Consider the following 25,189-nt stretch of genomic DNA (forward strand, 5'->3'; position numbering starts at 1 on the left):
AAGTGGTCAGGGCTGGGCACAAGGGTTCAGGTCCCTTTCAAACCCTTAACAGTGATTTACCAACAAATCACAGGTGCCTCAAAAGAATGAGAAATCATGCAGGGAAAAATGCTGGGAGGGCCTGCTCTGCTCTGATAATTTTAATCAAACAGCCCCAGAAATTGGTAGCCAGGGAGCCATTGACTTGAAGATGGGCCCCCTGAGGTCCTTTCCTTCCCACAACAGGGACTTGGGAACAGAGGCAGAGCTACGGCATCATCGGACTGCGGCCCCGGATCAACTCGTTCTGGTGGGGAAGAAGGGCTGCCCTCTATCCCTCCGCTCCTTCCTGCTCTGAGCTGCTGGTTTTCAGCTCCAGCTCAGAACCGGGCAGGTGCTGTGCAACTTGTTCTTAAAGAACAGCGTTGCTCTGGTTCCTCTTTGACCCCATCACCTGCCACTCTCCCAGCTCGCTGTGCCTGCCCTCCTCCCCCTCAGTGCCTCTGCACTGGCTGTTCCCTCAGCCTGGACAGCTCTCCCCGCAGATGCCACCTCTCAGTGAAGAAATACCACCACCCCACTGTCCCTGGCCTGTCTGCTCTTTCTTCACAGACCTCATCTCCAGCTGACACCTTCTTTCTCCTTATTGCCTCCTTCCTACTAGAAGCTCCACAAGGACAGGAAATTTTGTCTGGTTCTCACCACCTTCTCAGCAACTGACAAGTACCTGTTACTCACTGTATCAACCAATCACCAGAGCCTTCAATAAGACAAGTCACTGTTACAGACAACTAAGTGACACAAGAGGATCTGCCCTGCTATAATGACTTTCATGTGTGAAAGGATCTGGATCCTGGGGGCCAGGGAGGCCTTTGTGGGTGCCTAAGCGGCTGGCACAGAGAGCCTCACACAGCACTCGTGGCTGTGAGGGGATGGTTCTGATGTGGGTGCCTGGGTGCCTTTCAGCCCGGTGTGAGGAGTCAGACTGGTGATGGAGCACCCATATCAGGCTGTTGGGAGGGGAAAGTCTGATCTTCTTAAGGAAAGAACCTTCAGAACTTCCTCTCCTCTAGTAAATACTTTTATTTCTAGAATATTTCATTTATTTTTAGAGAGGGGGTAAGGCAGAGGAAAGAGGGAGAGAAGCATTAATGTGTGGTTGCTTCTCACACCCCTTCAAATGGTGACCCAGCCTGCAACCCAGCATGTACCCTGACTGGGAATTGAACTTGTGACCCTTTGGTTCACAGGCTGGCACTCAATCTACTGAGCCACACCAGCCAGGGTGGGGGAAATACTTTTTAACGAACAGTTACAGCTAGGACAGCCCATGTTTTCACATTCACCTAGTGCAGGTGTCTCGGCCCCACTTCCGGCTTGGCCGGGCCACATCTGGTGTCCATGTGGGACCCAGCCCAGGCTGGCTCTCTTCGGCTCAGCAGCTTGGCCTCTGGCCTCTGGTTCTCCACTTCAGCCTCCAGGGGGGTTCTGCTGGTTCCTTCCGGAAGTTTTGTTTGATTGGTTCTTGCCACAGTCAGCAACTGACCTGTATCTGTCACTGGCCTGTCTCTTTAGTCTATGTGAGTCCCTGGGTCAGAGCTGGTTGAGGGCGTAGGCTCGGGCTGTACTGAGGGCAGCTTCCAGGTCAGCTGTGCTTCCAGTGCCCTGGGCAACCACTCGAGAGCCCCAGGCCTTGCCCCCCATGTAGCTGCACACGGCCAGAGCCCAGGCCTCTGCTGTGAAAGCTGGTGTGGGACTCTGGGGATAGAAACAGAAGGGACAGCAATGCAGAGCTGCCCTCCCTGCCACGACCACTCAACGTACCCTCAAGAGTAAAGTCATGATGACTGGCACACCCTGCCCAGCTAGGCACATCCTGGGGTGAGTCGGGGAAGACAGGTGAGGGTTAGGCTGGGAGTGTGTAAAGAAGTGATGAATGTCTGCTACTGGTTTGCAAGGGATGTGCAGCCTGCAGGGGGAGGCTGGTAATCTCATAGCGTACTCTGGTGGGGTTGTGTGTGGTTAGGGACAAGGAGGTGGCCCTATCTATGTCCTGGGTGTCCTCACAATATCACCTCCACCCAGTCTTGGCTCCCTTGTCTGGGAGGAATAAAGGGAGTGGAATCAGAGGGCTGGACTAGGAGATGGGCGCGGTGGGGGGTGCTCTCCCATTTCTCTCACCTGGGCCACTTGACAGGCACACAGCACATGCCCCAGGGGCTGGGGGCTGAGGAGTAGCACGGATGTGCTGGGCACTTGCTCACATAGCTGCCGGACCACCTTCACCAGCACCTGGGCAAGGGAGGGCAGATGGTGGCCTCAGAGCACCTAGACTCCCAGGTTCCTCCCTGTTGGGACTTGCCCCTCCCCAGACCCTGGGGCCACCCCCAACCCTGATACTCACTGAGAGGGACTCGGTGGAAACGGTGTCCACAATCAGGGGTCCCTCTGAGTGCCGCTGCAGCAGCTCCTGGGTTTTCTGTGCAGCCTGTGGGGCAGGAAGGACAGCACAGGGGTCAACATGGAAGAAAACTGGCCCTCACTTCTGAACTGAACCCCAGTCCAGAAATCCCCTCCCCCAGCAAAAGTCTTTAGCTTTGAGCAGAAGGGCCAGGGGTTCTACCTAGAATGGCCTCCTTTTTTTGGGTCCCACCTGGTCTTTCCTCTCCTCCCTCACCTCCTCCCTTTCATCTTGGCTCCAGGCCTCAACAAATAGGTCAGTGAAGGTGGAAGGACTAAGGCTGGAGTACAGATGGAGGAGAGGGGGCAGGAGGAAGGAGAACGCACAGTCAAGGAGTAATCAGGACTGAATGGAATAATCAGTTAGCTTCCTGGAGGGAGAGCCTGAACCAAACTCGGGTGTTGGGGAGACACAGTTTGGCAGAGAGAAGAGGGGGCCTGGTGATGGTGCCCAGCTGGCAGGAGAGGGAGCCCCATCCTCGGCCTTGAGGCTTCTCTGTGCTCACACTACAGCGTTTCTGACCCTTGTTTGGTGTGCCTGGGACCTGCCCCATGGGCACGACCACACCCTCCTACCTGCCTCATTTCCAGCTTCCGGACAGCAGTGTTGGCGCGCCGCTGCAGCACCTTCAGTGCAGCCTGCAGCTCCCGCCGCTGCCACTGGGGCATCACAGCAGTGTCCACGGCCTGGGTCCAAAAGCAGTATATCATCCTTACCCCTTCCCGAGCCACAGCCCGAGGCAGGGTGCAGCAGGACCAGGAAAGAAACCACACCCATCACATCCCACCCTGCGGACAAATGACAAACATCTAGGCCAGCTGGAGTCCAATAGGAAAGGTGGAAGAGACGGGAAGGGTCCAGGGAGGCATTGGGAAGGGCGCAGTATAAGGATAAGGTTGTGCGTGTGTGTGGACACAGCCCTCACATCAGTGAGTCGTCCCATGTCCTTGGACAGCCGCTGAGCCTCCACCACATCCCGGCTGCCTCGACTCAGTCGCTCTGTGGCTGCTTCCACCTCCTGGGCCAGGCTCTGGCCCACTTCTCGAGCCTGCAGGGAAGGAAGAGGATGGTCAGGGCTGCTCGGCTTACTTTCAAGGCTCTGAACCTATTGCTGCTCAGGGCCAAATTAGATATACTTAACAATCAGGACCCATGATGGCACCAAATAATCACAACAATGCCAGCTACCTGCAGTGCACATGTAGAAACACTGGTTCTTCAGCTGGGCATCCCCCCAGCCTGGGAGTATCAGCTGTATGCGTCCCCTGCCCCTCCTCCACTCAGAGCCTCCCGGGCCCGCTGGTGTGCTGACCTGCTGGGCCTGCTCCCCAGTGATGGCCAGCAGGCGGGTGGTGCCCTTGGCGAGTTGGCGCTCCCCAATGATAACCAGGTCCCCTACAGCCCCCGTGCGTAGCAGGTGCCTGTGGGCACAGGGGGAGAGTAGGAAGTCTGGGGGTTATGGAAGGGCAAAGAGCAGCCTGAGCTCCACACCAGGGGCTGGTGGCTCCAAGGCTGAGGCAGGGTGAGGGTCCAGCCCTGGGCCGGGGCAGGCAGAAGGGGAGACTCACGTCCCACAGCATAGCTCCACTGAAGCCTGCAGTGCAGCGTGAGAGGCTGGGTCCAGTGCACGGGCCACAGGCACCCCCACTGACACCACCCGCACCGGATCTGGGTAGACCTGTGGGCGAGAGGGGACAAGTCTGTTAACTGGCCTATGGGGGGAAGGTGATCTCCACTAAGGGGGCTCCCCCAACTCACCTCATCCAGACAGCGCAGGCCAGGGACATGCACGGTGTGTGCCAGGGCTACCTCCTCCATGTACACAGCCTCATCCTGCCTCACAGCCTCCTGCACAGTGCTCTCCACTACCTGGAGCTGCTCTGGGGTCAGCGGGGCCTGGTGGGGTGGGAGGGAAAAGGACAGATGGACAGGCAGTCAGCCCCATGTCTGCAAATGATGCATTAAGAGGCAGTCACTGAGGAAGGTATAAGGGGGATAAATGGTAATGGGAAAAATACAAAAAGAAAAAAAGGAAAAGCAGTCACTGTTCACTGAACTACCCCAGGATTCTACAACAGTGGCTAGCATGTAATAGATGCTCAATGAATAATTGCGGAGCAAACAATTCTCTTCCTTAGAAAGCTACCTGGAAGTGGGCCTACTGGGAGCTGCAGTCCTTTCATCAGGCATTAAGTTGGTGGAGAAACAAAAAACGGGGGCTCTTTACTCGGGTGGCTTACAGCAGGGCAGCCCAATGGAAGAGAGGTACGGAGGGGAGATGCGGGGACAAGTAGTCAGGTGGAATGGGGCTTAGTCAGTGAGTGCTTCCTGGAGACAGTACTGAGCAGATGAGCAAGAGGACAGTGTGGCAGGGAAGAGAGAGGGCAGCTCCCTTAGAGCAACAATGGCTTGGGCGACAGCATGAACAAGGAAGAGGGGTGGCTGGAGGCGAAGTGAGGGCTCCAGCACTATCTAGCCAATGCCTTCCTGATGGGAGGACACCCACCCAGGTTCCCACAGGGACTGAGTGACAGTGAGACAAGGCCCCCAGACTGGCCGGACTCCGCATACCACAAAACTCCCTCGCTCTGACCCTGCTGCCTCACGGGGAGCCTGTCTTTCCATGCCCTGCTCACCTGGGTGGCCACATCAAAGCGCAGCCGCTCAGGACTCAGATGGGAGCCTCGCTGCTCTGTGCCAGGGCCCAGAGACTGCCGCAGTGCCCAGTTTAGCAGGTGAGTGGCCGTGTGCTTCTCCATGCAGCCCAGACGCCAGGCCTGAAATGCTTTTGTCACCCAGCGCCCTGGGTGACAGCAGGGCGTGGAGAGAGTAAAGGGGCCACAAGGTGTCAGGTACATCAGGGGTGGGATTCTTCCTTACCTTGTCCACGTGCAACTGCACCTGGTCCCCCACCTTCAGGCACTCCGGGGCCACAGCCTCATGGAGGATGAAGCCTCCACAGACCTGGGCCCGGGCCACGGGGAACAGCACATCCTAGGGGAGGTCAGGGGTCAAGGTGCTGGAGTGACTGCCCGTAGCCTTTCCCTCCCCTTGGCTACCTCTCGGGCTCAGGTCTGCCTCCTACAGAACTTAGCCTCTGTGTATGGGGGGGGACTCACCTGCTGCTTCAGCCGCACCAGGTAGCCTCGATCTGAAGCCTGACCCCCTTGTTCAGCGTAAAAGTTGGTCCTGTCTAAGAGGAGGCCACAGCGCTGGCCTTCCCCCACAGAGGCCACGGCTCTCCCGTCCTCTGTGTACAGCTGGAGCACCTGAGCCTCGCAGGGGCCAAACTCTGCCAGGGTGAAGAATGGCCATCAGTGGTAGGCAGGGGTTAAAGATGTACATGTGTGTGGGTCTATGCTTTACTTGAACCGGAAAGGCACCTTGGAGGGAAGAGGGTGTGTGGGGGGTGCACACCGCCACTGCAGCTGAGGACCACAGAGACCCCTGGTGGCTACTCTGGGGAATGCATGAGGCAACCATCTGCCTGTCCCACCCACAGCCAGGCAAGCTTGTGGCCACCTGCCTTAGTCCAGGCTCTCACCGTAACTCCCGCTGGGGAGAAGGCAGTAGTTGTACTTGGGGCTGTCATCGGTTGGAGGCACACCTCGGCGCTGCAGCTCCCCCAAGGCATGGATGTCAAGCCTCAGTCCCTGCTCCTCAACTGCCTCAGCCTGCTGGGCCCGGCGCTGCAGGACGGGCATGTGTCCCCACGTGTGTATGGAAAGGGTGCGTGGAGAGTGCAGTGGGACCGAGGCCTCTGCAGAGCCCTGTCCCTGACACACCGTCCTATGGACCCTGCATCCTCTCTGGAATAAGTGCCAGGGCTTGGCTGGCTGCTAGAGATCTGGGCTGGCTGGTGAATCATCCAACACAAAGGGTCTCAGGATCAGGCTTCCCTCACCCAATTCTACCCCTGGAGACGTGTCCTAGGATGCTGTGTGGGCCCCTCCCCTTCCGCTCCTCTGTTCAGCCCACTGCACAAGTGCTCCTCTCTACGAGCCGTGTGAAGGACAGACCCCAACTCAGCCCCGTTTCCCTCAATAGCTGCAGCCCCTCCCCCAGGAACTCAGGGCTGGGGAGTGGACTGACTGTCTCAACAGAACCCTGGCGGGGCGCACAACTTGTACCTGGGCTTCCTCCTCTGCCAGCCGTGCCAGCCCAGCCGAGTCTAGCTGTACCCCCTTCTCCTCCAGCATCAGCTCTACCAGGTCCAGGGGGAGCCCCAGGTCTCCAGACATTGACAAGGACCAGGCCACTTCGGCTTTTTGGAAAACAAGGGGTTTTGAGTAGGAAGAGGCAGGGTGTGGGGGGCCCGGGGTGGGGGGAGGTGTAAGGGAGAAGGTCAGGGCTTTTCTAACCACACCAGGTGCCAAACAGAAGTGCCCTCTCCCCGCAGGAGAGAGGCTCATTCTAGGCATAAAGCCAGCCCTGGAAAGCAGAGACCAAGGCAGGGCCAGCTGGGCAGAGAGGAAGTGGGGAATTGGGGAGAAGCAGGGTGGTGTTCCCACAACAGAGAGGTCTTGGTGTTGGAGAGAGTATGGGAAGAGGGACATAGGAGGAAGGCGGGGTGGATACGAGTCACAGCCCTGGCCCAGACCTTCCTCCTTGGCCTGCCCTGGCTTGCTGAAGTGAGGCTCTCGTGCCTCAGGAGGCACCCCACTCACCAGGGAAGACATCAGAAGGTGCCAGGCGCCTCAGGGTCCGGTCGATGATCCGCCGACCCCGCTGCAGGGAGGCCAGGAAGGCTGCCTCCTCCTCTGACACCAGGCTGGCTATCTGAACCAGAGGCGGGACAGGACTGGAGGGAGAGCCCCTCTCTACCACTCTCCCATCAGCCCGTTCCTCCCCTATCCAAATCCAGTACCTGGGCTGAGTTCTTCTGCAGTTCTGGATAAGTGTCTCCCTGGAGGAGGTAGAGAGGGCTGAGGAGGTGTGAAAGGCAACCAGTCTGCTCTCTACCTCTGCCCCCTGAGCTGCCCTGAGGACAGCTGTCCTGGAGGCTCAGACAGGCTGATGGACATGGGGAGGGACCCAAATGAAAAATTAATTTCCACATGGGGGGGGCACAGACAGAGGGGGTCCCAAGGTCAAAGGTTCAGTAGCTGGGCAAGGAGGCCCCCTGAAGGCGCCCTGCATCTTGTAAGCAATTCCAGCTTTCTTAGTCTGCCGACAGGGGTGGACATTTAGGGTGGCGAGCCCAGACTGGGGGCATTGCATGAGCTCAGCAGCAGATGCCCCAAGTGCCCAGGGAGGCCCAGAGGAGTGAGGAGGCTCTGCCCTTACCAGTGTCTCCACCACTACAGGTACAAGGCTGCCTAGGAAGCCAGGTGGTGCCCGCAACACCTCTGTAGAGAACCGTACTGCTCGACGGAGGATCCGACGAAGAACCAGCCTAGAGGGGTTCAGAACCCAGATATGAACCTCCAGCAGTCTCTGGTCAGCAGCACGGGGATTGGGGAAGCAAGGTGCTGTATATGCTCCTACTCCAAAGCCCTCTCCCTTTCCCGGCTCCTCATGCCATCTCAACCCGACACACTCCTCATCTGTTCCCCCCTCTCCCCTGCAAGCCCCAGCTGCACCTTCCCCTCGCTGTAGTCCTTCCAGACTCACGGGGCGCCTGACATTCCTGTGGAGACACCATCAGCGATGCAAACGCTCAGTGTGCGAATGTGATCAGCCACTACACGGTATGCCATGTCTGTGCGGCCCTCGTCGGCTGCCCCTACCCGGCCCAAGTAAGGGGGCGCCTTGGAGCCCTGGAAAGCAGGAAAGAAAGAGACATGGCTGCTGGCCCTGCCTGACCTGGCCTAGGTGGGATGCTATTCAGCCCCCTTAAAGTTGACTACATCTGGAATGACCTGGCTGGAGAAGTTTCAGAGATGAATGGGAGCCAGACCCTGCCCTCAAGGGCCCACATTCACACTAACGATCATCACAAGTGTGATCAGTCACTGGATTTCTAAAATATCCTCCTCTGGGAGGTATTACTATCCTCACTTTAAGAGGAAACAGAGGCTCAGAGGATCTAAGTGGCACAAGGCCACACACAACTCAGGAGCAGATCTGCGATGTGAACCAGGCCCGTCCAACTCCAGTGCTCTCCGCTGCCCACACCTGCCCCTGCAGGCTTTATGGGGGGCAGAGAGGCTCGGTGTGAGATGAGTGTACATGTGTGATCTTCAGAGCAGAGTGCTAGATTCGTGCAGCCCTAGACCTGTCTCTTCCCTAAGCTGCCCCCTCAATAAACAGTCCTGCTCGTTGCTCAAGTCAAACACTTGGGAACCAGTCTTTTCCTTCCTCTCCCTATCCAACCCATTGGTGGGGCCTTTGCTTCTACCCCCATGAGATCTCTCAAATCAATCTACTTTTCTCCACTTCCACTACTACCAGCCTAAGCCACACCCTACTGTTTCTTCCCTGGATTATGAAATAGCCACTCAGTTGGTTTCTCAGCTTCTACTCGTTTTCCTCCAGCCCACGCCCCACACAACAAAAGCAATGGCCTTTTAAAGTGTCAGTCAGATCATGCTCCTCTCCACTCAGAGCCCTGCTCGCCCCACTTAGAAGTAAAGCCCCACTTGGGATTTCTAGATCCCACAAGATTGGACTCTAGCCTTCCTCTCTGTGGTAGATTGTTTGCAAAAGTGGCCACAATCCTTCCCTTTTCTGTGCGCATGCCACTTTGCAGTGAGTGTGACTTTACAGTTGCTTTCCATCAAGGAAAGCATGTCTTGAATCTCAGCTAGCCTGTGACTTGCTTTGCTCAATAGAATGTGGTAGAAATGACACTGCCCTGAGCCTAGGGCTAAAGAGGTCTGCTTTCCCTGTAACCTTGCTGGGCTGGGATGCGAAGAAGTCCAAGCTGGTCTGCTGCAGGATGACAGACACATGGCCTGGTCACCCCGACTGCCTCAAAATGACACCAGTCAACTATAAGTACAACTGCCACCACTCTCCTGACTGCTACCTTTTCCACTTCCAGCCAGGGATTTTCCTCCTGCCTCGGCACCCCACTACCTGTTGTGTCACGTGAAGACCAGATTCCAAAAGCACTGGTGATTAGCAGGCCAGAGAGGCTTCTGGAAGGGAACAGGCAGGCTCACCTGGTGTATAGCGTTGAGCAGTGGGGAAAAGAGGTCAGTGTCATAGGTGGAGCGCCTGCCTTGCAGCACAGCTACCAGCCTTTCCAGGCCCATTCCCGTGTCCACGTGCCGCTGGGGCAGGGGCTGCAGACTTCCATCTGCCTCTCTGGCAAGGGAAGGCGTGCAAGGTGAGGCCCCGCACAGGATTACAGGTGTGAGGCAGATGCTCAAGTGTAGAGGAATGAGGTAGGGTTCAAGGAGGCTGACAGAGGGAGGAACTGGAGGGCAGCATAACCCCTACCCCTGCTCTAACACAGACAGTGATGGCCGTGGGTCCTGTCCATTCTCATAAAGGGCGATATCTCCCCTCAGACCCCTTGGGCCCTTGCTTGGAACCAGAGAGCCCCTTTCTTAGACAAAATTCTTTTCCCTTAGAAAGGGCATGTCAAGGCTGGAAGAAAATCTTAAGAGATCATCAAGTTCAACTCTATCATTTGATAAGAAAGCAGAGGCCAGGGAGCAGCAGTGACTAGTTTAAACTGTTATGGGTGAAGATTAGGATTAAATCAAATCAGTTATTTATTATCTGAAAAGTGTTTAGAAATATGTCTGACACATAGTAAGTACCATTTAAATGGTTGGTTTTTTTTTAAAGTTTTTATTTACTTATTTTTAGAGAGGGGGAAAGGGAAGGAGAAAAAAAGGAGAGAAACATTAACGTGAGAGATAAATATCAATTGGTTGCCTCCTGAATGTGCCCCAGCCAGGACCGAACCTGCAACCCAGACATGTGCAACCCAACCATGTTCCATGACTGGGAATCAAACTGGTGATCTTTTGCTCTGTGGGACGATGCCCGACCAACAGAGCCACAACAGTCAGGGCTTATTTGTTTTTATAAGAAATGGATTAAAGGCTCCTGACTGCTAGCTTTTTCATTTCCAGCCAGGTATTTTCCTCCTGCTTCAGCATCCCATTACCTGTTGTATTGCATGAAGACCAGATTCCAAAGCTCCACCAGCTGGGGGGCTCCTACCCCACCAGCCAGGTCATAGTGGATCTCCGTGCAGGGCCCACAAGGGCCAGTATCCCCCATCTCCCAGAAGTTCTCTTGTGGCCCGAAGGAAAGCACATGGCTGGCAGACACCCTAGAAAGAAAGCAAGGCGGGTGGTGGGGAGACAGGCAAACCCAGGAGCTGGACTCTCTCTGTCATGAGAGCCTCATCATCAAGCTCAGCAAAAGGAGGAACAGGACTAACCCCACGGTCTCCTGGGATATGCTGATAGTACCTATTTTCCAGGCCTCCTGCCCTCCAGGAATAAACATTAGGGAGGGTGAACTTACCCTAAGCTGAGCCAGATGTCCCTGCTCTCCAGGTCTGGGTCCAGCCCCGACTTGGGGTCACCATCAAAGTAGGAGACCCAGAGCCTGTCCTCGGGAATCCCATAGACCCGAGTCAGCAGTTCCCAGGCCATGCTGCAAGCCTCCACCTGCAGTTGAAACCCACATGGGGTGGGAAGAGGAAGGTAGGTGAGAAGAAAGCCCCACTGAAGCGCTGATCAAGCCACATGAGTTCGGCCCTCAGCTTAAGACAAAACCATTCCCACTGTCCACCTTGTTTCTAAAATAAGCTATGATCATTTCTATTGAGTTTTTTCCTGCCCAGAAAGCTTCCCCACTCCTTTCTTTTAAGTCCCACCTTCTCCATGAAATCTTCTAACCTGTCTAGCCTAGGATGATTTTTAAATCCTGCATTTGAGTATTACCGTCTATTTATTCACACAATTATTGACCAGCCATGAGGCAGGAGGCACAGTCCTGGCTCAAGGAGATTACAATCCAATTAGGGAAATAAGACACATTCCTATTATATATGTTCATCTTGCACTTTGCTTGTGTCTGGTATAAGGTCCTACCTAAGCAGACTCTAGGAGTGGAGAGAAGATTTACCTCAACCCCCTTCTTGGTTGACTGCTGATCCTTCCCTAACTCCAGGACTTTCTGGAGACTCACCTTAAAATATTCACCCCCAAATGCCCAATTGCCAAGCATCTCAAAGAAGGTATGATGGGACAGGTCTCGGCCCACATCCTCTAGGTCGCTGTGGCGTCCTCCAGCCCTCACACATTTCTGGCTGTTGGCCACACGTCGGAAGCCTGCCATCTCACTTCGTGGATCCACGGTGCCCAGGAAGATAGGCTTGAACTGGAACACGTGAGGAAGGGGGGAAGGATACCCCAGACCCTCATTAGAACAGAAATGTGGGGAGTGAGGACAGAGAGAGCTGTTTAAACTGAAGGCTGACTGCCTCTAAGAGAGCAGTGTGATCTTGGGGGCACTGCCAAGGAGTGTAGCGCCAGGGGGCAACCAGGGAGTCTAGGCGCACCCATCTCTGCAGTGTGTGGGGCAGACAAGGGGAGAATAAATCATGAAACAGAGGTTCCCTGCTGGTGAGAGAGGCAAGACAAAAGGAGGAGAGATGTGCTGGTGCCTTGGAATAGGGCAATGAATGGCTACATCCTCCATCTCAGCCTCTTCAACCACACCTAATAATTACAAGCTACAAAAATTGAGTCTGGGCATATGTACAATGTCAGTATTTAATAGGGATCTTGGACAGCTTCTAATCTTAACCAATTCTCCCTCTCTCACCCCTCTGCCCATTTTACAGATGAAGACAACCAAGTCTAGGGAGGGTAAGTCGTGCTCAAAGCCAAAGGTTTAGAGAACATAGTCTAGCATTTGGCATGGGCTCAATACCATAATCATGTAATGAATGACTTATCTTTATTCAAAGAAGGAATAAATGAAGCCAGACTTCCTCTACCAGTTTACCACCATGGCCTCCACACCCCCCATTCCTGGGCCTAAAACTCAATTCCAAACGAGAAGTTCCCAAGTCGAGCCTTCCCCCAAACCTAGGTCGCGCTCCCAAACACTTAACCCAACCAAAGCCCTCTTTCCCTAGAAGCTACTGCTCCGCCCCTTGTTTCTTCGCCCAATCCCGTAGCGCCTTTCCCTCAAAGGCGGGGGGGGGGGGATCACAAACTCCGCCCCGACCTGGTTCATGCCGGCATTGACGAAAAGTAAACTGGGGTCGCCGCGGGGTCGCACGGAAGCAGATGGTACGAGTTGGTGGCCATAGCGGTCCCGAAAGAAGCTCAGGAAGGCGTCACGTACAGCCGTTGCTTGGGTTGGAGGGGGCTCAGAAGAGAGCGGCCGTGGGCTGGGGCCCAGCCATGAGGGCGACCTTCGAATGGCCCGCCGCAGTCCACTGACTGCGGCTGCCACCGACGCCGCCATCTTAACTTGGGGCAGAGAATTTACGGGGTCAGAGGGCACCGCCGGGGATAAACGGTAACGTGGGAAGGAAGCTGGACATTTCCTACAGCGGCTCCTCGTGGTGGGAGGACTCCAGGCAGCCTCTGCCGCCGTTGTGGAAATGATTGTGAAGGGGACCCTTGCCGGAGTGTGAACAACCTGGCACATTGTAGGCCTTTAATTCATTTGGCCTTAAGCAAATATTCATTGTGAGCCTGTTATGTGCCATATATTGTTTTAGACACTCAAGGTACGTTAGTAACAGAATTAACAAAAATTCCTGCCCCCATAAACCTGTATTGTAGCAGTAATTGTTAATTTTATTACTTTTGCAAGGTTATATACAAATGGAGCTGCAGTGAACGGGCGTGGGCTCAACGTTGTGTGTGTGTGCGTGTGCGTGCACACGTTTCCAGGTTGAGGGAAGAAGGCCAGAGTGCAGAGGGAGATAATATCAGCATTCATTCAAGAGGCATTCAACAAATTTATTGAATACCTGTTATGTGCCCCGGCACTCTTCCAGGTGCTTGCTAATTCCCTGTGTCCTTGACATTGGAAGTCGTCTTTTTGTCTTTAGGGACTGAAGCAGACTCCTTAGAACAGGAGTCTAGCAGAGAGGCAGAAGCCAAACAGCATCTGCTCCATTATTAATTAATTAATAACGTTTGGTCTTTTAATTTATTTGCCTGGAGATTGGAGAGAATCCTGTTTGTCAGGGCAGGTCAAAGCCATTGGCTGATAGCTATAGCTCTCTCTCTCTCTGAGCATCTCAATGCCTCCAGAGTTCTGTATGTTTTGCTTTAAGGTGAGAGGGATGGAGTTCCATCTCCCCCTTCTGTTTTACTTTCCAGAGTGACAGCTGTGACCATGAAGCCTACCCAGGCCCTTGTGGGTGCAGCCCAGAGTCCTCACAGGGCTCCTCACGATACCCTCTGTTTTTGGTTTGGGAAATTAAACAGGTTGAGAAGAGAGTTGCCAAGGTGAAAATCCAATAGGGGAAGAAGAACTGAGGTCAGTGTTGTGAGGCCTCAGCCATCAGGTGGGTTCTTTTGGCTACCATTCTTTGTGAGTTATTTAGGGACTTTTGAAAAACAGCTTCCTTGGGAAATATGTAGTCTTTTCTGAACTGGAGTTTCTATAATGATAGTGAATTCTTAACTTTGTATTCTGATCTGTCTCGTGGTCCTCTGTTTCTTCCCTCGTCCATGTAAAGGTGTTGTTTTGAAAGTGTGTTTTGCCTGTTTTGGTTTTTCCAGTGTTTTTGAAACAGGAACCTAAAGCTAGATGGGGATTTCCATGAAACTGATGACTTTGAGACAAGACTGTGAAATTCTTCCCCAAACTAAGATGGGAATGTTTTGCTAGGGAAATCTAGCCGGTGCCTCTACCTAGTACTGATGTCAACTTTTTTTTTCTTCAGATTTTTGCCCAGGAAGGTTTTGCATTATAGTAGGAACTACATGTTTTTAGACTAATGTAGAACTAGTGTGGAGCCATGGATTTTTTCAAACAGCTTTATTGAAATATAATTCATATACCATACAACCCACCTATTTGAAGTGTATAGTTTAGTGACTTTTAGTACATTCATAGAATTGTCATTCATCTCCACAATTAATTTGAGAACATTTTCATTATCCCCAAAAGAAACTCATACCTCTTATCCATGAACCTAATCCCCCAATCCCTCCCAGCCCTAGGCAACCATTAATCTACTCTCTGTCTCTGTGGATTTGCCTATTCTGAACCTTTCATATAAATGCAGCCATATAATATATAGTCCTTTGTGCCTGGCTTCTTTCACACAACATAATGTTTTCAAAGTTTATCCATGTTGTAGCATGTCTCATGGGTTTTTAGAACTATGTTTTCTGAGTTGCTTTCTGTTTGAAGAAGGGGTTTTCCCTCATCTAACTATTTCATCCTTGCCATTAAAAAATGATCATTTTCTTTTCTTTGTGTGTTCTTTGGTAAGTCAGCCTTTTAAATATTTCCCAGTGAAGGGAAGTGGTTCCCCTAGGACTGGGATGTGTCCGTTCTAATTTGCCAGTCATCTGATGAGGAAGTTAAACTTGAGGTCTGCAGTTTCCCAAGATAGATGAAGATGGAAAGAACTTATGAGACTGGGGAGTTACTGATCTGGGAACTTCTCCCAGGAGTACTTACCTACTGACTTAGTAGGATTTTCATTTTGAAGTTTAAAATGCAGGTGGGGTCTATTTCCTGGGAGCTCATTCAGCTGAATTTGGGTGCTGCCTTCCCTGGGTCTAGAATTACCCTGATATTACCATTTGACTCCATTACCCTGCAGTTCCATGGTGCCCATTCTTTGGAGCTTCTCTTTTCACGTTATTCACAGGAAGCAACACCCTTACTCTGGGAATGGAAATTGTCCTTCCTGATTTCTCCATTGGCTTTGACAGTGGGAACCCGAGGTCAGTGATGCATTCTGTCCTGGACTGAAGGTTAGAAGAGACACAAGGGAATTTTTACCCTTATGAGTATAGAGAACTCAGCCTGGGGAACTTCCTCTTATAAATCATAAAGGCTGTCTTTTAGTGTCTAGGTTAAAAGTTCAATCTATTAGAGGTGTTCCTAGCTTGATGTATTTATATACGGCTTTGCCTTATCTGGATTGTAAAAGCAACACTTGTCAAATGATAGTAGGGATGGGGATCTCCTGGGATTTTGTTAAAAATGCAGACTGAGATTCAGTAGGTCTGGGCTGAGGTGGAAATTCTGTATTTCTAACAGGCACCTAGGTGATGCTGTTGCTGCTCCCCTAGTTAGCTAGACGATGCCTGGAATGATTAGGGTGAGGTAGAGGGCTTGTGGGAAGAGTTGGAACACACATTTTTGAGTATGCTGAGGTGCCAGGGCTTATGTGCCCCTGGGGTCTCCCTTTTCTACCAGAGCGGATGAATGGAGCTGAGAACTCCTCGTGCGCATGCGTGCTCACTCCCTTCAGCTCCACCTTGGGTCCTATGGTGTGTGGCAGGCCAGTTCACCTGTTGCTAAGAGACGCGAAGTAGTGCCTGAGGCAGTAGTCTGGGCCTGAGGCAGGGATGGGAAGCAGCTCCTGTGGGAACCCGGCGAGGGCATGGGGGCTTGGACCGTGCAGCTCAACGATGCTAACTTCCTGGATTATTGGGAAATTCAAGGATTATTGGACCCTTTCGGTTCGTAACGCTTGGGGTTATCCTTATGCATTATTAAATGGTTACATTTTAAATGGTTATATAAGAACTACACAATATCCTCGATTTTGCCTGCTGGCCTGAGAAATCCAAAATATGTACTATCTGGCTCATTGAAAAGAATTTGCCAACCCTTGCGTTAAAGGCTTCAACAATTTTTTTTCCTAAATCACAGTAAAACACAGATGTAGAAGAGTCAACCAAACTAAATGTATGGCTTAATTGTTAGAAGACAAACATCTTTGTATCCAACATTCAGGTCTGGAAAAGAACCTTGCAACTATCCCAGGAGCCGTCTGTGGACTCTGCCCTGGCCCCAACCACCTCCCTCCTGGCAAAGGTGGCCACTCCCCTGACTTTCATAGTAATCACAACTTTGGGTGTCTTGATGGTTTTATCACCCATATATCTATCTTAGATGTTATAGTCTAAGTATTGCCTGGTCTTTTAAAAAGTTGATATGCCTTTTAAGTCTTTTTATCTGTAGGTTCTCTCTTAATCCCCTTCTTTTCCTTAAAGTGTATCCTTTGCAGAGCCAGGCAGAGAGAATGAGAGGATTAGTGCAGTAGCAAAGATTTTGAGGAAAGATGGAAAAATTCAGTACAAACCAGAGGAATGGGCCACAGCAGGAGCAGGGATGCTCCTTCCATTATAATGAGAGGGAAATCTGGATACAGATTAGCAGGTCAGTGCATGTAGGTCTGGGAAGGTGAGGGAGTGCTCATCTTCATGCATGTATTTCCTTAATGAATGACTATGCAGTGAGATGAAGAAATGAAATTGCTGTTTTGATAAAGAGAAGATTTACTGGAAGGTGTGGTAAGATTAACTGACCATGTTGGCCTCTCCATTAAGATTTGAAGTCCTCTCTTTAAACCAAGACTGGTCAGCACAGTGGGATTTTCATTATCCATCCTTAAGTGCTCAGAACAGATAGATAATGGGGCATAATTAGGTCAGGGGTTCTGCCACCTGAGTGATAGAGGGAGAGGCATGCATGGGTAAGGCTGTTTGCAGAGAAATGGGTCAAGTCCTGAGAAATGGGTCAAGTGCAGAGAAATAGGTCAAGTCAAGTAGTGACTATTTCTAGTGGAGACTAGAAATAGTCAAGTAGTGACTACTTCTAGTAGTGACTAGAAACAGTCACTACTTTAGCAAGAGAAAAATTTGCTGACTTTTCATCAGAAACAATAGAGGTCAGAAGACAGTGGAAAGGCACTTTTAAAGTGGTGGGGGAAAAATCTGTCAACCTAGGATTCCTTATCTAGTATAAATATCTTTCAAGAATGAAGACAAAATAAAAATTTCAGATAAAAACTAAGAGCTTATTTCCAGCAGACTGCAACACAAGGAAATATTTCAGGTTGAAAAGAAATGCTACTGGATAGAAAGTTGAGTCTTAGGTGAATGAAGAACACAGGAAATGATAACTGTGAATGAATATAAAAGGCTGTCTTTTTTCCTCAATTTATTTAAAACACATTGAACTGGTTAAAACAAAAGAATTTTGCAATTGCATATGTCTGTTTATTGCTCCTATGCCTTATGTAATACATCATAAAGGATGAGGGGGATGGTAAGTGGAACTTTATAGCTGCAAAATTCTTACATTTTACATGAAGTAGTATAATATTTACTCTAGGTATTCCCTGAAAAGTTAAAGATGTTTATTGTAATCCCTAGAACAGTGGTTCTCAAAGTGTGGTACAGACTTTGAAGGTTCCCAAAACCCATTCAGGAAGTCTGTGAGGTCCCTGCTTTTCCAGTTATATATCTATATGAGCTTGGCTTTTCTTCATAAATGCCAACCAGAATAACACATCACAACAGATTGAATGCAGAAGTAGATATGAGAACCCATCTGTCTTTTAAGACAGATGTTAAAGAGATTTGCAAAAATGTAAAACAGTGTCTCTCATTACTATTTTTTGGAAAATACATTTTTCATAAAACATGTTTATGTTGATGGACTTCTGGTCAAGATGGAGGCATAGATAAACATACCTCTCCTCTTCATAAAACCACAGCAAAAATTACAACTAGACTACAATACAACTATTACTTAGAATCATCAGAGAATCAAACTGTATGGAAGTCTGACAACCAAGGAATTAAAGAAGTCACATTCTTCCAGATGGGTAGGAGGGATGGAGACAAATATAATGCAGGGAGGTACAGAGATGCGGAATGGATGGTCCACACCCATGTGTGGTGGATTAAACTTGGGAGTGAGGAATCCCAGCCCCACAGCAGACCACCCAGCCCAAGCTTCCAATGCCAGGAAAATAAGTTCACATAAATTCTGCTATAAAAACCAGTGGGAGTTGGGGTGGCAGAAGAAACTGGGGGTCTCAGGAATCTCCTCTTAAAGGGCCTACAATGGACTTAGGACTTATTCAGACTTACTCCCTCTGGGCTGCATCACCAGAGCAGCAGTGGAAGGGCACCAGTGGCATATGGGGAGAAATTGAAGTGTCTGGTATCAGGGCAAGTGCCAGGGGATAGCTTCCTCCCAGACAAAACTCCAGAGTTTTGGGAGTGGGATTTTCCCCTTTCTGAGCCCTCCCCCATGCAGAGCTAAAGAGCAATGACACCATATTGGAGACTCCATCAACCCAGTTCACATAGGCTGCTCTGCCCAGGTGATTTTTTTATGCTATTTTTAAAAGACATACTTAAAAAAAAAGATTTTATTTAGTTATTTCTAGAGAACAGAGAAGGGAGTGAGAAAGAGAGGGAGAGAAACATTGATGTGTGGTTGCCTCTTGTGCAGCCCCTACTGGGGGCCTGGCCTGCAACCCAGGCATGTGCCCTAATTGGGAATTGAACCAGTGGCCCTTTGGTTCACCAGCCAGTGCTCAATCCATTGAGCCACAGCAGCCAGAGCTGCCCAAGTGATTAATTAAGGCTCTTCCCCATCCTACTGTGCTTTTCTACAACAGGCCATGGTACTAAGACAGGGAGTCCAAGCTCTACCTAATACATAGAAACAAACACAGGGAGGTGCCAAAATGAAGAGACAAAGAAATACAGTACAAATGAAAGAACTGATCAAAACTGCAGAAAAAGAACTAAATAAAAGGGAGATAAGCAATGTAACAGATGCTGAATTCAAAACACTGGTTATTAGGATGCTCAAAGAACTCATTGCATATTTCAACAGCATAAAAAAGACCCAGGCAGAAATGAAGGTTACCCTAAGTGAAATAAAGAAAAACTTATAGGGGACCAACAGTGGAGTAGCTGAAGCCAAGAATCAAATCAATGATTGGAACATAAAGAGGAAAAAACATTCAATCAGAAAAGCAAGAAAAAAAAACACCAAAAAACCAAACCAAAACAAAACCCAAGAATAGACTAAGGAGCCTCTAGGACAACTTCAAGCACTCCAATATCTGAATTATAGGGGGTGCTGGAAGGACAGGAGAAAGAACAAGAAATTGAAACTTATTGAAAAAAATTATGAAAGAAAACTTACCTAATTTGGTGAAGCAAATAGACATATAAGTCTAGGAAGCACTGAGAGTCCCAAACAAGATGCACACAAGCCCAGTCCAAGACACATCATAATTAAAATGCCAAACATTAAAGATAAAGAGAGGAAGGAGATTTTATTTATCTTTAGAGGGGAAGGGAAGGAGAGAGGGAGAGAAATATCAATGTATGATTGCTTCTCATGCATCCCCTGCAGGGAACTGACCTGCAACCCAGGCATGTGCCCTGACTGGGAATCAAACTGCAATTCTCTGGTTCGCAGGTCCATGCTCAATCCACTGAGCTACATCAGCCAGGGCAAGATAAAGAGAGAATCTTAAAAGCAGGAAGAGCAAAGCAGATAGTTACCTGCAAAGGAGTTCCCATAGACTTTCAGCTGATTTCTCAAAAGGAACTTTGCAGTCTGCGAGGAATTAGAAAGAACTTTCAAAGTGATGACAAGCAAGGGCCTACGACCTAGATTACTCTATCCAGCAAAATTATCATTTAGAATTGAAGGGTAGATGAAGTGCTTCCCAGACAAGGTAAAACTAAAGGGGTTCATCGTCACCAAGCCATTGTTATATGAAATGTTAAAAGGGACTTATTTAAGAAAAAGAAAATCAAAGTTATGTACATTTAAATGCCAATAAATTCACAATTATTAACAGTTGAATCTAAAAAAACAAAGTAAGCAAACAAGCAGAATAGAGACAGAATCATAGATATGGAGGTCACTTGGAGGGTTATCAGCTGGGAGGCAGAAAGGGAAGAATGGGGGGAAAGGTGCAGGGATTAAGAAGTACAAAGTTGGTAGGTACACAATAGATGGGGATGTAAGATCAGTATAGGAAATAGAATTGCTGAAGAGCTTGTATGCATGACCCATGGACATGAACTAAGCGGGGGAATGCTGAAGGGAATGGGGGCTATGGGAGGAGAGGGCAAAGGGGGACAAATTAGGGCACTGTAAAAGTATAGTCAATAAAATATATATAAAATACCATGTTTATGGTAACAATGGATTTATTTTAATTAAAATATTTTTTAAAAATTTAATTGAATGATATATTTCTCACAAAGGCTTTTGGGGGGTCTTTAGTAGTTTTTAGGAGTATAAAATGTTTCTGTAGGGGGGTGGAAATGAGAGGGAGTTGGAGAGGACTGGGGGGGTGAGTTGGGCTGGGAGTAAAAGACAAAACTGTACTTGAACAACAATTAAAATAAATATATTATTAAAAATGTTTCTGCAATTAAAGCACTTGAAAATTGCTGCTATAGAGCAAACACTCAAAAGAATGCAGTGGGCAGGACTATTCACCATAGCCAAAAGGTGGAAACAACTTAAATGCCCATTAATGAAAGAATGGATAAACAAAATGTGGTATATGCATACAATGGAATTTTATTCAGCTTTAAAACGGAACAAAGTATTGACACATACTGCAGCATGGATGAATCCTGACAACATGCTAAATGAAAGAAGCCAGACACAAAAGGCCACATGTTATATGATTTAACTTATATGCGTTGTCCAGAATAGGTATATCCATAAAGACATTGTAGACTTCTGGTTGCTAGGCATTGAGGGAGGGGAGAATAGTCATGCTTAATTGGTATGGATTTTTATTTTGGGAAGATGGAAATGTTTTAGAACTAGACAGGTGATAATCACACAACTTTGTGAATATACTAAATGGCACTGAATTGTATTAAATGGTTTTAATTTTAAATGGCTAATTTTATATTATATAAATTTCATCTCAATAAAAATGTGGCCAAATATAGTTAAAAAGCCAATAGAGAAGTTAAAAGAGAATTATAAAAACTATTTAGTTAGCCCAAAAGAAGAATGGAAAGGAAGAAGAGAGGAACAAAAAAACAATGGGGCCACTGGTGTAGCTCAGTGGATTGAGCTCAGGCCTGCGAACCACACGATCGCGGTTTGATTCCCAGTCAGGGCACATGCCTGGGTTGCAGGCCAGTTCCCAGCAAGGGACACATGGGAGGACCGTAGATTGATATTTCTCTCCCTCTCTCCTTTTCTTCCTCTCTAAAGATAAATAAATAAATTTAAAAAAAAATAAATAAAGTCTCAGCTTTATTGGAAAAAAGAGCCAGTGGTTCTAGATTTAAAAAACCAAACACACAAAAAACAATGGGGCAATCATGACAAATGGCCAAACGGTAGACCTAAATCCAACCATGTCCAGAATTACATTATTCTGTGATCTAGCAGTTCCTCTTCTAGATATTTATTATTATTATTTTTATCCTCACCTGGTGACATGCCCATTGATTTTTAGAGGGTTGGGGAGAGGAACATCAATGTGAGAGAGAAACATGGATCGGCTGCCTGTCATCTGCACCCTAACCAGGTATGGAGCCTGAAGCCCTGTCTGGGAACCTACAGCCTTTCAGTTCATGGGGTGATGCTCCAACCAAATGAGCCACACTGACCAGAGCTCCTCTCGTAGATATTTATCTAAAAGAAATAAAAATACATTTCCAAAGATTTGTACATAGATGTTCATAACTTTACTTGTAATAGCCAAGAACTTGAAACAGTCCAGGGGGTTATCAACAGGAGAATGGATAAACAAATTATGGTGTTGCATATTTTTTAAAAAATATTTTATTTATTTACCTTTTTAGAGGGGAAGAGAAGGAGAGAGGAAAGAAACATCAATGTATGGTTGCTTCTCGTGCATCCCCTGCAGGGAACTGGCCCCTGCCGGAAACTGGCCTGCAACCCAAGCATGTGCCCTGACTGGGAATCGAACCGTGATCATCTGGTTCGCAGGCCCGCGCTCAATCCACTGAGCTACACCAGCCAGGGCTTATGGTGTTGTATATTCTTATGATGAAAGAAGACTTAGCACTGTAAAAGAACAAACTACGCATGTGCACAGCATGAGTCGATCTCAGAAACATGCTGAGTGAAGCAAGCCTTCTATAGAAGAATACTTGATGATTGTACTTTTACAAAGTTTTAGAAAGGGGAAAGTAATGTGTTTTTTTATATCTGATTTTTAAAATATGTTTTAAGTGGTTATTTCTGGAGGGTAGAGGCATGGATGGACTTGAAGGGACTTTCTGGGCGATAGAAATGTTCTTTCTTCATAGAAGCTGGGTTTACACTATTTTATTCATTTGTCAAAACTCATGTCAAACCCCACTGGTAGGGCTAAGAAGGTTGAGCACTGGCCTGTGGACTGAAAGGTCACCAGTTCGATTCCCAGTCAGAGCACATGCCTGGGTTGTGGGCCAGGTCCCTGGTTGGTGGCGTGTGAGAGTCAGTGTTTCTCTTGCACATCAATGTTTCTCTCCCTTCCCCTCTCTCTTAAAAAGATAAATAAATAAAATCTTAAGAAAAGACTCATGGGAAAACACCTCATGGTGAAACTGGATAAGTTGCATTTGTGCTGCCTCTTGCTATAAGAACCGGAAAGCAGAGATAAGGATTGAATCTTCATGGGCGCTTCCTCTAGATGGCAGCAGCCTGAGAGGACGGCAGGTTATGTTCGTGAAAACACCATCTTAACGTCTCATCTCAAGCTGACCTTTTTATAAGAAAAAAGGGTATGTAAGAGGTTTGGAAAAGAGGTTAATTGGATAAGAATTGTAGTCTGGAGGCAGTTTTCCTAGTACTTCTTTATCTGTTGGTCACCCGTTCTCTGTCTGTGTCCTGGATGTTTCTTCCCTAGAGCACAATGGCTCAGATACTGTCTCCGAGGCTTGCAGATCTCCTGCAGCACAAGGTTGAATTGCTTGTCAACCTCCTGCAGTCCCTAGTCGGTCATATATTCCGGTTCCTAGAATAACAGCTTTCCATGTGCATTAATCACTTAAGCCTGTCAACTAGGACTGAAGCTAAAATCTTTAACTCTTGAGTTCCCCTATCAGTGATATGTGATTGTTCCAATTATTTTACTGTGGTAAAACACAACATAAAATTTACCATCTTAACCATTTTTTATATTTACAGTTCTGTGGCGTTAAGTACATTCCTGTTGTTCCGCAACCAGTGCCACTACCCATCTTCAGAACTCTTTATCTCACAAGATTGAAACTCCATACATGTCAACAATGATGCTTCATTCTCCATGTCCCTTCCAGCCCTCGGCAACCAACATCCTACTTTTTGTCTTCATGATTTTTGACTACTTCAGGTATCACGTGGAATCACACAATATTTGAGTTTTTGTGTCTGGTTTATTTCACTTAGCATAATGTCCTTGAGTTTCATCCATGTTGTAGCATGTCAGCATTTCCTTCCTTTTCAGGGTCAAATAATATTCCATTGCATGTGTATACCACATTTAGCTTGTCAACTCATTTTAAAAAATATTTTATTTATTATTTTTTAGAGAGAGGGGAAGGGAGAGAGAAAGAAGGAGAGAAACATCAATGTGTGTTTGCCTCTTGTGCACCCCTTACCAAGGACCTGACCTGCAACCCAGGCATGTGCCCTGACTGGGAATCAAACTCGTGACGTTTTGGTTCACAGACTGGCTCTCAATCCACTGAGCCACACCAGCCAGGGCTCCGTTCATTGTTGATAAGCACTTGGGTTTATTCTATGTTTTAGCTACTGTGAATAATGTTTCTGTGAACATGGGCATATAAATAATGATCCTGATGTCAATTCTTTGGGCATATATCCAGAAGTGGAGTTGCTGAATCACGTGGTAATTCTATTTATTTATTTTTCTTTCATTCATGTGTTTTTTGAGTGCCTACTTTGTACCAGGCTCTTTACTACATCAGTGATAAGTAAACCAGACAGACCAACATCTCAGGGACCCAAGTGGGGAGTTGGACAGTTAACATAATATGTAAGTTGTATAGTGCCTTAGGAGATAAAATGGCTATGGAAAAAACAGAGCAGCCAGAGGGGATCAAAGTTTTCTTGGTCTTAGTTTATTTTTTTAAAGCTGAGAAGACTTTATTTGTAGGAACCATTATGCAGAAGCTCAATATATAAGACAGGTAGGGAGCTTCTGGGAGAGGAAAATAGAGTTCAGCTCCAGGGCCTTTGCACAACTCTGGAGCCCCAGGGCTCCGAGAACCTAGTTGACATGCCCCCTGCCCATATAATGAGCTAGAGGCTCACAGGGGGAGTGACTTGCCAGGGCCACGTGAGTTAATAACATGTCCTAGTGCAGAGGTATCTGCTGTTGACACGGCCTTCTCTCCAAACCCACTGTCTTTGTAAGGAGGGGTGGTGCCCTCAGGGGCCTGGGGAGGCAGTGCATTTTAAATTTTGGGGGGACCACTACACTGTTTTCCACAGTGGCCGTACCATTTTACATTCCCACCAATAGTGTACCAGGGTCCCATTTCTCCATGTCCTTGTCAACATTTATTTTCTGTTTTTCTGATAGTAATCCTCCTAATGGATGTGAAGTGTTATAGTATATAATTAAACAAAAAAACTAAATATGCAAGAAGAGTTGAACCAGTTTTGATAAGAGTAAATGGTGAAAATGCTCTTAAAATTTTTTTAAACCCTAAACAAATACAGTGTCTAGTTGATGATAGGCACGTTTAGGGGTGAAGTGTTCTGACATTTGCAACTTATTTTGAAATGCATCAGGAATAGGATGGATTGATTGATGGATGAACAGATGTGTGATAAGGAAAATACAGGAAAATGTTAATGATTACA

The 25,189-nt window shown here is 48.3% G+C and overlaps 1 protein-coding gene and 1 long non-coding RNA gene across 4 annotated transcripts; one reads left to right on the forward strand and one right to left on the reverse strand.

Moving 5' to 3' along the window:
- Positions 1–1,195: 1,195 nt before the first annotated feature.
- Positions 1,196–12,862, reverse strand: AARS2 (alanyl-tRNA synthetase 2, mitochondrial). Of its 3 annotated transcripts, XM_037053931.1 has the most exons (22): positions 12,587–12,862; positions 11,540–11,731; positions 10,871–11,016; positions 10,506–10,673; positions 9,547–9,691; positions 8,054–8,199; positions 7,727–7,835; positions 7,308–7,346; positions 7,108–7,219; positions 6,571–6,704; positions 5,985–6,129; positions 5,560–5,732; positions 5,321–5,434; positions 5,077–5,217; positions 4,199–4,336; positions 4,009–4,118; positions 3,753–3,861; positions 3,366–3,488; positions 3,016–3,126; positions 2,384–2,467; positions 2,161–2,271; positions 1,196–1,737 (listed from the first exon to the last, which is right to left on the reverse strand). In XM_037053931.1, exons 1-22 carry the CDS (start codon positions 12,827–12,829, stop codon positions 1,573–1,575), a joined length of 2,958 nt encoding a protein of 985 aa, XP_036909826.1. In that variant the 5' UTR covers positions 12,830–12,862; the 3' UTR covers positions 1,196–1,572. The 3 variants fall into 3 exon arrangements, with proteins under 3 accessions (XP_036909826.1, XP_036909831.1, XP_036909840.1); XM_037053936.1 differs by lacking the exon at positions 5,077–5,217; XM_037053945.1 differs by lacking the exon at positions 1,196–1,737 and having other exon boundaries at positions 2,179–2,271; positions 3,020–3,126.
- Positions 12,582–15,876, forward strand: LOC118992248 (uncharacterized). Its single transcript, XR_005067604.1, has 4 exons — positions 12,582–12,651; positions 13,699–13,886; positions 15,207–15,282; positions 15,761–15,876. It is a non-coding gene; the product is annotated as an uncharacterized LOC118992248 (long non-coding RNA).
- The last annotated feature ends 9,313 nt before the right edge of the window (positions 15,877–25,189 follow it).

Source organism: Sturnira hondurensis, unplaced genomic scaffold, assembly GCF_014824575.4.
Source record: "Sturnira hondurensis isolate 20B ecotype Veracruz unplaced genomic scaffold, ASM1482457v3 Scaffold0000880, whole genome shotgun sequence".
Lineage (NCBI taxonomy): Eukaryota > Metazoa > Chordata > Mammalia > Chiroptera > Phyllostomidae > Sturnira > Sturnira hondurensis.